This window comes from Otolemur garnettii, unplaced genomic scaffold, assembly GCF_000181295.1.
Source record: "Otolemur garnettii isolate 467f Iridium unplaced genomic scaffold, OtoGar3 scaffold00047, whole genome shotgun sequence".
Taxonomy (NCBI): domain Eukaryota; kingdom Metazoa; phylum Chordata; class Mammalia; order Primates; family Galagidae; genus Otolemur; species Otolemur garnettii.
The window spans coordinates 752057-763057 of record NW_003852442.1 but is presented as its reverse complement, the minus strand read 5'-3'; the positions used below and the strand labels follow the sequence as shown (position 1 = coordinate 763057).

At 44.5% G+C, this 11001-nt stretch overlaps 1 protein-coding gene across 1 annotated transcript in view; it reads left to right on the top strand.

Moving 5' to 3' along the window:
* The window catches only part of USP10 (ubiquitin specific peptidase 10), a 58981-nt gene that overhangs the window by 26527 nt on the left and 21453 nt on the right, over positions 1–11001 (top strand). Inside the window, exons 3-4 of the mRNA XM_003791290.2 lie at positions 2720–2780; positions 5588–6628. Coding sequence (XP_003791338.1) covers positions 2720–2780; positions 5588–6628 — 1102 coding nt within the window. The remainder of the gene's footprint in view (positions 1–2719; positions 2781–5587; positions 6629–11001) is intronic.

Here is an 11001-nt window from a genome sequence, read left to right as displayed (position 1 = left end):
CCAAAGTGTTTTAAAAATGAATTTCTCTAGTGGCCAAAATAATCAACTTATTTAATAAACATGTTTGAGCCCTGGTCATAATTGTGATCCTGATGTTCAAAAATAGAGAGGAAATGCCCATTATCAATTTCTGGAATCTCAGTGTGGGAGACGACACACACAGTGGGAAGCACAGATGCCAGGGGTGTGTAGTTCTGATGCAGTGAAGACAGCCATCACCTGGAGTCTCAGTGGGCTTTCACAGAGGGAGTGTTATCCGTGCACACAGAAATAGCCGCAGAAGGAGAATCAGTGCATTACCTCAGTGGCCAAGGCCTTAAGGATTTCTTTCACAGGCTGTTTGCAGACTTTCTGTCTAATATAACTAGATTTTAAGTTTTTACTTTGGCTTGGTTTGCATATGTGTGGGGAATTTTGTGTTTTTGCCTTGATTTTTAAATTTTTTATTCTTATAAATAGCTGTATAGTTAGAGAGCCAAGTTTGAACCATTCTTACACTTTCGTTGTGCTGTGTATTTATATAGACATTGACTACAGACTGAGGAGCTTCTTAGAGGGCAGGCATTTGTTGAATGAAAGGCATCACATGCAGTGAAAAAGAAACACATGCACGTTTCTTCTGTGCCAGTTTATTCCAGTATTCGGAGTCCTCAGAATTGCACTGTTTATCGGATTAGTAAGTCAAAGTAAGTGTGTTAAGTACAGTAATAGAGAATGGCAGTGTCAGCCCTGAGTCTGACTGTGGTCTGTTACTGGACCCTTGCTGTGTGTACCACTTGCTAGCAGTGTGACCTGGAACAGTGAGCCCTGGCGTCCTTGTCTGTCAGATGGCTGTGGTATACCAGAACTTCCTCCCCACAGTGGAAGAGTGGGACGTGTGCCTGGCACATCCTGAGCACCAGGCAGTGCCACCTAGTGCCGCTGGTCCGGCCTCCCCACTTGCTTGTCCTCAGTCCTGTCGGCTGTCCTTGCAGGTGGACAGGCTCGTGCTCTGCGCTTTGCTGGGAGCAGTTGGGAGCTTGGGCAGCTGTTCAGTCTGTGGTGCAGTGTTTGTAGAGGAGGTGGAGAGTAGGCGAGCTGGAGGATGGTTCTCAGGGTCCAGCAGCTCCCTGCTGTGGATGGGCTTTCGAGGGGATGAGTGCTGAAATCTCTTCTCCAAATTGTGAGTCTTCCCAGCCTGCCGTCCTCTCTGAGGTCGGATGCTTTCTTCACTGTTCTCTTCTTCTGGAGAAGAACAGAATACAGTGAGTTTGATGAGAACTTTTGTTCTGTTACGTGGGATTATGAAACTTGTTTGTTTTGGCTCAGAAAAAGCTGATTTCTTGGTGTCACAATGAGTTTGTGTAAGTATGGTGATTCAGAACTTTGTGCCTCAAAATAGTATAGCTTCTCATCAGCAGGGGGCACCCCAGTGTCATGACAGAGAGAGGAGGCGGTCTGTGTATTAGTTTCTGAACTGTCTCTGGGACTACAGAGGGCCATGGACGAGACCTGTGGCTTCCCCCACACCTGTGGCTGCTGTGTACACTGCCCTTGCAGACAGCTGCAGCTTCCTGCTCTGGGGTGAATGGTCTTTGCCCTGCAGGCTCAGGTCCGTGGGCTGTCTCAGGATGCGAGCACTTTTTCCTTTGTGCCCCTGGTGGAGGAAGGACCTGCAGTTCTCAAGTCTGGGGATTGCTTGGTTCTCTTGGCATTTTTCTGTTTTCTTGTTTCCTGTTTGTCGTTCTTTCTATGGGAAGAGAATTTTCTGGGTTTCTTGGAGAGTGATTATGGAATTAGCATGCTAAGAATTCATTGGAGAAATCAACCACGGAAGCCACTTGGGTGTCAGTTTTCAGATGGTAGTGGGCATGAGACTCAGTCAGTCCCTGGACGTGGTAGACCTGGGACCCCTCCAGGCGCTGGGCCACTGGACTGCAGTGAGCGGACTTTGAGAAACGCTGGGGCAGGACATCATCGTTTTGTTCTTTCTGTTCAGACTTTAAGGTAGCATTTGTCTGTCCATTTACTTTTTACCCGGGCCTTTCCTAAACTATCTTATTCCAAACATCCATCGGAAGCATTTCCGACTGTTTAGATAAACCTTATAGAATAGCCAGGAAGAACAAAAGTTTGAGATATTCATAGTACTATTTTTTTTTTTTTTTTTACAAAGAGGCCAGACACTTGGGCCATTTTGCTTTTCTTCTCCAAACAAGGAACGCGGCTACTTGCCCTTAGTTCAGTTATTTAAAGCATTGTGTTAGAAGGGAGCCGGATCCCCAGCTTTGCTCTTCCAGCGGGTCTCTGCTCTCCACCCATATAGATAGACCTGGTCCCTGCCTCTGCTGGCTGTGCTGTAGTGAGTGGTCCTGAAGAAGAAATGCAGACAGTCGGTCAGAGAGAACTGTGGCCTTCACGGTCAGTCACTAAGTGTCATAAATATTTTATTATTGCTGATTTACGTGTCCATTGGAGTTCATTTTGATTCTTTTTGGTCTCATTTTTAGAGCTACTTAATAGTTAAACAGAATTTGAAAGCATTCCTTCATTTTTTTCTTAAGTTAAATGAAGATGATCTAGATTTTACTGGCTCTTCATGTCTGTTATTCTGATAAAAGTAATGTCACGGGAAGAAGATTCAGGAGTAAAAAGTTTTAGTGAAATGTCGCCTTAATGAAATAGGGTGTGTTGGGTTTAACATTTGTTGAATTAACCTGTTTTCCACTTCCTCATGCAGCTTCCTCCGTACAGTGGAACAGTTCTGTGTGGCTCGCAGGCTGCGGATACACTACCTGACGGTAGGCCACTTCTCCTCCTATCTCCCTGAAGTGGATTCTGGCCATATAGGCTGGGCGGGCAGGCTGCCTGCAAACATTGTTTTTTCCTGTTGTCCATACTTGCCAAATAAATGTTCTTTACACCTTGAAGTTTTTGCTGTAAACTGTAGCATATGTAATCACTGGGTCACTTGGACTAATCAAAGACTGCTTTTAAGACTACTCAGCTGCTGGCTTGGCGCCCATAGCTCAGTGAGTAGGGCGCCGGCCACATATACCAAAAGTGGTAGGTTTGAGCCTGGCCTGGGTCTGCTAAACAAGGACAACTGCAACAAAAAAAAATAGCTGGGTGTTGTGGCAGGCGCTTTAGTCTCAGATACTCGGGAGGCTGAGGCAAGAGTTTGAGGTTGCTGTGAGCTATGATGGTACAGCACTGTATCGAGGGCGACTTAGTGAGACTCTGTCTCAAAAACAAACAAACAAACAAAAATACTCAGCTGCCAATGGCAGGGATCACATTCATTTCCATGTGTCAGTCTCCCTAGTCTCTTGTTTGTCTCCCTAGTAAATGTAAAACTCCCTGAACAGGAGCCTTGCCATACTGATCTCTGCATCCCTCTGGAATGTCCCCTCACCGCGCCCGCCTTGCACCCCAGGCCACTGTACTGCACCTACTGCAGCAAGCCGACTTAGAGAAATGGTGCATTAGGATGTCACATTTATTTGAGGGGATATCCCCCCCAACCCCCAGCTTGCATGGTCTAAGTGCTGAGTTCCCATCTTCCCAGTGTGGGGACTGGGCTGTGTAGCCTGGTTTGCAGGCTTGCCCTGCTCCTTCAGCCTGGCAGAGGGGCTGCGGCAGAGCTCTCCTGTGCTGCCCGGGGCAGCGTGTCCGCAGTGAGCATTCCTCAGTAAGAAGAGGAACTCCTGTGGCTCGGACTCTGCCTTCCAGTGACGCCATCAAGCAGTGTTGGGTCAATGTTGTGATAATAGCTGTAGCATATTGAAGTGGTTCCTTTCATGTCACATCCCATTCTAGAATGTTCTGTGTTCTGATAAGATTGGGAAGTGAAATGTGAAAGGCACTGTGTCGGCAATAATCCATCTTGCATAAGGTACATGACACAATGCTGCTGATTTTTTGTGTGATTTCACAACGTACACCACAGTCTTGAAGGGTGGCCTCCGGGGTGTGTTTTCTTCCTCAGTCACGCTCATTTCAGCCCCCGCAGCACTGGCAGCCTCACAGCACTGTGGAATAGGTGATGCCTGGTGGCAAAATGGGCAGTCAACTCCTGGGTGTAACGCTAAACTCATTTTTCTCTGATTCTTTTTAAAGTAAAGACAGAAATAGTGATCAAGGTAATCAGATTAGCTGACTTTGTGTATAGGCATCATAAGAGCTTTTCTCTGGAAACCTTTTATTGTTGGGGCAGAATCCCCTCAGGAGCTGTGATAGCAAAAGAAATGAAGAGTATAGAGGCCCTGTCCTTGTTCATACCAGCTTGCACAGAACTGGCCCCTCTCTGGATCTATATTCTGCAAGAAGACTTCTACGGGACCTTCCAAGATGTGAAATATATTCAGTTCTCTGCAGGAGAACAGCATTCTTTGGGTATTATGAAATACATGCTTTGAAAAAAAATTGGCCACTTAAGCTAGACTTGAAGAAATTGTCATTTGTAGATGAAAAATTAAACTTTCCTCAAATATAAGATGACATTGATGCTGTATGTCTGTTGAAAGACACTATTGATTCTAATACTTAACCTAATTTCAGAGGTGTGAGCTATGAAAAAATGTATATAGATTGTGGTTAACTGGAAGGAAGTATTTATTAAAGGCTTCCAAAGTGATACTTAAAAGTTCTTGGTTCTGACTTTATCTTTTAGTATTTTTAGAAGTATCTTTACCAACTGTGGAGTTAATTTAATATGAATTCACTTAGTGGACTTTGACCTATGCTAATATAAGGGCCAGTTTTAGACTTCAGTTAAAAATATCAGTGGAGGAGACCAAGACATGGATAATTTGGAAGAGTACTTTTATACACAGAATTCTTCATGTAGTTCATGTTTTTGGAATTATAAACCATACTAACTGCCATAGATGATTAAACAGTGTTTTATGTCTTTAAATTGCCTTTATCTCAGGCATAAAGGAAGTTTTGGGTTCCATTGAGGTTTTTTGTTTTTGTTTTAAAGGAGATGGGGTCTTGGGGCGGCACCTGTGGCTCAAAGGAGTAGGGCAACGGCCCCATATACTGGAGGTGGCGGGTTCAAACCCAGCCCCAGCGGAAAAAAAAAAAAAGAGTTGGTGTCTTGCTCGGTTCCCAAGGCTGGAGACCAGTGACACCATCGTAGTTTACTGCAGCCTTGAACTCTTGGGCTCAGGTGATCTTCTTGCCTCAGCCTTTTGAGTTAGTAAGCTTTTGTTCCTTAATTTTTTTGTAGAGATGGGGTTTCTCTATTGCCTAGGCCGGTCTTGAACTCCTGGACTCAAGTGATACTCCCAACACTGGGCCTAGAGGTGTATTTTTAGACTGGGAAAATATTATTTGCTTTTTATTACAAATTTAATTTCTACCTTCTGAAAAATCTTTCTTACTAGAAAGTTAAATACAGGCTTCTACTTTTCATGTTCTCAGATTAAATATAATTTTGTAGTTAATTATTTTCAGCAAATTCTTCAGTGCAGAAATAAAATATGTCATAGCTTTGTTACTTGGGAAAAGAATTTAAGGTTTTAGTTTTCAGAAAGGAAATGAATAATTATTGGTACTTTTGTAGTTTATAGAACTTTGTTCTAATTATTTCCTTCTTACACAGGGCAAGAATATCAGAGAATTGAATTTGGTGTTAATGAAGTAATTGAACCCAGTGACACTTTGCCGAGAAGCCCCAGCTACAGTATTTCAAGCACATTGAACCCTCAGGCCCCTGAATTTATTCTTGGTTGTACAACTTCCAAACCAAGCCCCGATGGCATAGACAAGGAAGCAAGCTACAGTTCCATTGACTGCCAGTACCCGGGCTCTGCCCTTGCTGAGGATAGCAGTTGCAGTGTGGAGGTAGAAGTTCTAGAAAACGATGGTATCTCAGGTGGTCTTGGACAAAGGGAGCGTAAAAAGAAGAAAAAACGGCCACCTGGATATTACAGTTACTTGAAAGATGGTGGTGAAGATAGTATTTCCACAGAGGCCCTGGTCAATGGCCATGCTAATTCAGCAACTGCGAACAGCATCAGCATAGAGGATGCAGAGTTTATGGGTGACGTGCCTCCATCGGTTACGCCCAGGACTTGTGACAGCCCTCAGAACTCCACGGACTCTGTCAGTGACAGTGGGCCCGATGGCCCTTTCCCCGGAGCACTCAGTGGTGACACCAGGACTGCAGAGCAGCCTGAGGGGGTCCATGGGACTGATTTTGATCAGTCCTGCTTCCCTGGAGAGGCTGGCAGAGACAACCTGTTAAGGACAGCTGGGGCTCAGCCCTATGTTGGTACCAGTACTACTGAAAACCTTGGAGTTGCTAATGGACAAATACTTGAATCCTCGGGTGAGGGCACAGCTGCCAATGGGGTGGAGTTGCACACTATGGAGAGCGTAGATTTGGACCCAGCTAAACCTGAGCGTGCTTCACCTCCTGCTGATGGCGCAGTCTCTGTGTCAGGCGCCCTTCCTGTCCGCCAGCCCAAGTCCTGGGCCAGTCTCTTTCATGATTCTAAGCCTTCTTCCTCTTCGCTTGTGGCGTATGTGGAAACCAAGTATTCCCCTCCTACCGCATCTCCCCTGGTCTCTGAAAAGCAGGTTGAAGTTAAAGAAGGGCTTGTTCCGGTTTCAGAGGATCCTGTAGCCATAAAGATTGCAGGTATAGTTAAACAGATAAAAATGGAGAGTGAAGATGGGAGCAGATCTCATCCACTGTTAAACGTGAAATTCAAGACAGTCTGAGCTTATGAACTGTGATGGTAAACTATTACCTGTTGCAATAGGAGATTACTTGTGTATTAATAGGAATTTCTTTGAAAGCTTATGTTTTGAATGTTATTGAAAAGTAAGGAAATATAGAAACAAAATGAGAGGAGGATGGTGTCATACACACCTTTATGTCAAATGAACAGTTCTTGTCTATTAGCAGTCCTCTTCTATTGGCAAGTTTTATTTCCATTTCTTGCCTTTTGATGAAGTAATCATGCTCCCCAGTGTGAATGTACATGTAATATGAACTTGCCCTGTGTTCAAACTGTATAGAACTGTCATGTGAAATCCTTGCTCTGTACTCCGTTTGCACTGTTTCTTTTTTATATTTAAGATATGAGAAAGCATTTTGTGAATAACATGGGTTTATTTCTTTTTAATGCCTGTTTTGGATCGAGTAAGTGGATTTTACTGTGTTTTAACACACCAAGATCAGCTCTTGGCAGGAAAAGAATAATTAAAAGAACTCAGCCCAGAGTAATAAGGAATGGCACCTGCTTGCAGGAATCTGCCCTTGTGCATCAAGAGTTTAGTCCGTATTTGGTTTGAATGTATAAATATCCTTATATTTATTATATGTCTCTATTTTATAGAACCGAATTGAGCCCCTTCCACTTATAAAACGTAAGTTGATCTGTAGCCAATGGGTAGTGGTGCATTTTGGTCACTTTGCTGTCCTCCGCCTGATTAGGTAACCGAGATAGCGTGTGTTCTTCCAAAGTGATGGTAATGAGGAAAAGAAAGACACTTGGAGGATGTTCTGGACAGTTAGGAAGATGGCAGAAAGCAGGTCAACAGCATCAGAGTGTCGATTACGGGTCAGTTATTGAGCCTTAAGAATCAAAGTTCTGCACCTTGCACTTTCGTGGATTTTAAATGGTAATATGACCCCTAAATCCTAATTTTAGGAAAACAAAATTTGGTGTATAGAATATATATAAGAATAATGCTGGTGTCCTCACTGAATTTACAAGTCATTTCAGTAGAATGATTTGTGGCAACCTGTGTGAGCTACCACACAGGTAAAGACAGCAATTGAGTTTTGCTGTGTGTCTACAGATCTCATAAGAAAAGGTGAACTTTAATTCAGCCATTTAATGTCTGAGTTATTGCAAAAGTGAAGACATGGGTTTCATGTTTTATTTTTATGAGTCATTCTGGCAGTTTGTTCCATTCCAGAAACATTAGAATGAAATAAACTCTTACAGAAGAGAGAGACTGGGGAAGCTATCTTTGTAAAGTTGGTATCTAAATGGGCTTGAAGTAGTGACTTACCCCAATGCTGGTGGGTTGAAAAGAAGGTTGTTAATTACAGTCAACTTCTGATTATTTGCCCTAAACCCTGGTAACATAGATAAAGAGAATTGATTTCCACTCTGATGACTTTGGAATGCAGGTCAGATTTAAAGTTTCAATCTCAGAAGTACCCTGCCATCTCTCTCCTGTGGCCATCCTTTCTCATTTTCAGTTCTTTTGTCCTCTATAATAATCATAGTACTTTTTAGACTTCAGGCTAGGAATAGGACAGTAAACAGAAATGGTGATGCTAATTCAGTAGAGTAGTGGTGTTAGCAGTATTAATACTGGCTTGTCTACAAGTCCAGACTTTTGAGATACAGCAGTAGGACTCATTCATTCTAACAGAATTCAGATCAACAGTACCATTGACTCTTCACGAGGAATCAGAGTTGTCTTTGCATATGTGTTCTGGTACTGCGAGGTGGCGGAGGGTGAGGACTGAGGTCTGCAGTGAGCTGACCGTCCTTCTAGGTGTCTGCACATTTATTCACACTGTCACCCATCTCACGTAGCTTTGCCTGCTGAGCCCATTATCTCTGCTGCATGTGAGGAGTTGGGTGATCTGCTCCAGGTTCCAGAGTCAATGAAGTGGCAAGCCAGAGAGTGACCCAGTCTGTGCTCTTAGTAAGCTTCTCTGTGAAGGTTCTTTCTTAGACTTTTTGAACTATGAGATAAATGACTTTTGAAGTCTGTTGAGTCATTTCTGACAAACCAGAATGGAGTAATTTACCATAACCAACAACTCTAATCCCTAGGTGTTTAATTTATTCTGCGTTATTATTGTCCGCTGTGTACTGACCATGTGCCGTGGACTGTCTTGGTCTAGTGTGGACTGGCCTTGCTTCCAGAGTCATCTAAGGCAGAAGATAAGAAAGGAACAGATGGCCAAAAGAGAGAAGTGGTCATTTGCAGAGGGATAGACCTTGTGCAGCCAACAGGGATGGCAATAGCTGGCTGAGGACAAAGAAGGCCCTAAGCCCTGGCACCCTACATGGGGTTGACTTTGTTAGAGCGGTTAGCAGGGTAAGGACATTGTTTTTAAGGAGCTTCCTATCCAGGGGAAGAGAGAGACATGATAGATACAAGGTGGCTGGTGATGTCGTCTGCCACTGTGGAGATGCAGTGTGGAGAGTCCGGGGCGCCTTCAGGGAGGAAACTGGTTAGTCTTGCTCTGAGAGTAGGATTTAACATTGTTAGTTCTAATAACAGAACGATACTACATTTTAGTTTATAGGAGACTTGGCACTAGATAAAATTTTTCTCACATAAGTAGTCATAAGGAAAAATTTGGATTGATAGGTGTCTTTGCTGTATCTTCCAAGTCTGTAAAGATGGACTGCACAGTAAGGACATTTTACGAGAGAGTTCTTTCAGGGGTGTTGAAGGCCCTGAGCAGGAGCTGACACGTCTTCCAGTGAGTTCTCCCAGTATCCTTCTGGTTCCACTCTATTCTGTGGTTCAGTTTTTGTGCTTTTGATTTTGTGGGTGTCTGTGTGAAATTTTACTACTTGGCAGTTGTTGAACAAACCACGAGGTGATGCTAAAGGACTTGACTTTAATACTGCAGGAGAAAACCAGCAGAGCTCCCTAAAACCAGCAAACCAGAAGCTGACCACCAAGGGCCAGTGTGGAACCTGGAGGTTTCTGCCTGAACAGTTCACACTGTTTCTCAAATAAATGTTGGAAAGAAATCAGTTTATAGTTGATTTTTAAGTTACATGTGTCCTCTGATTCCTTGGAGCTTGAATGTTGACGCCTCCAGTTGCGATCACTCTGGGCCTTCCGCTCAGGCAGACAGGAGAGGAGCTGCCGTGGCTTCGCAGGAGCACAGTGCAGCCAGCTCCTGGTTGCCCTGCACAGGCCTCCTTTCTGAGTGTGGAGTTAGCCTTGTCTGACTTGTTGTAACTAAGTGTGGATGTGAAGTCCTCCATCTGTAAGCATGTTTTTGAGTCTGTTAGAACAGATCACATGGAAGGGACGTTCCAGGTAGATCTTGCAGTCCTGGCCCTGGCTGGGTCCTCTCCGTTTCCTGCCCATGTGTTTGTAGAGCTGGAGTCCACATCTTCAAGGCCTGCACCCACATTCCTCTCGCATCTTCACTCTCACTCTGCTCTGGAAGACTTTTTCTTCCATGTCATCAAGTAAATTGAAGTTGCTTCATTTCTTCTCCCACCCAGAAATTTGGGTCCATCTGCCTAGCTCCTTCCTGCCCATGACCCTCTCTCTCCAGCTGGGCTCCTGCTCTCACACGCTGAGTTGCTCTTCACGCTGTGTGTGCCATCAGAGCCCTGGACGGGAGGGACCTTGTGTATACTAGAGTGATTATAAATGTGTTACTTGATGGTCTGTAAGTATTAATATATTATTTACTGTGTCATCGGGGTGGCCCACAGCAACATCTCTGAAATGGAACTCAGTCTTTCTTCCTTTCTTTTTTGAGACACAGTTTTACTACGTTGCCCTCGGTAGAGTGCTGTGGTGTCACAGCTCACAGCAACCTCAAACTCTGGGGCTTAAGCTGTTCTCTTGTCTCAGCCTCCTGTGTAGCTGGGACTACATAGGAGGCTGCCACACCACCTGGCTATTTTTGTTGTTGTCGTTGTAGTTGTCATTGTTGTTTGGCAGGCCTGGGCTGGGTTCCGACCTGCCAGCCCCAGTGTATGTGGCCATTGCCCTAACCGCTGAGCTCCGGGTACCAAGCCTGGAACTCATTATTCCATCACCACAGAAAAATAGTAACCTGCTCGTCCTGTTGTACTTTTCCTCTAGATGGATAGCACCACCACCCAGCCAGGGATGACTTCCTGTCTGTGGTTCTTCCTCAGCTTCCATTTGCTGTCATCAGCCTCCAAACCTACAACCTTGTGTGGTCCTTCAGTTGGGTTAAACCTCTCCCCCACCCCACCCCTGCCCGCACCCCTGCGGCATGGTGCTGTGTGTGGTGGTCCTTCAGTTGGGTTAAAC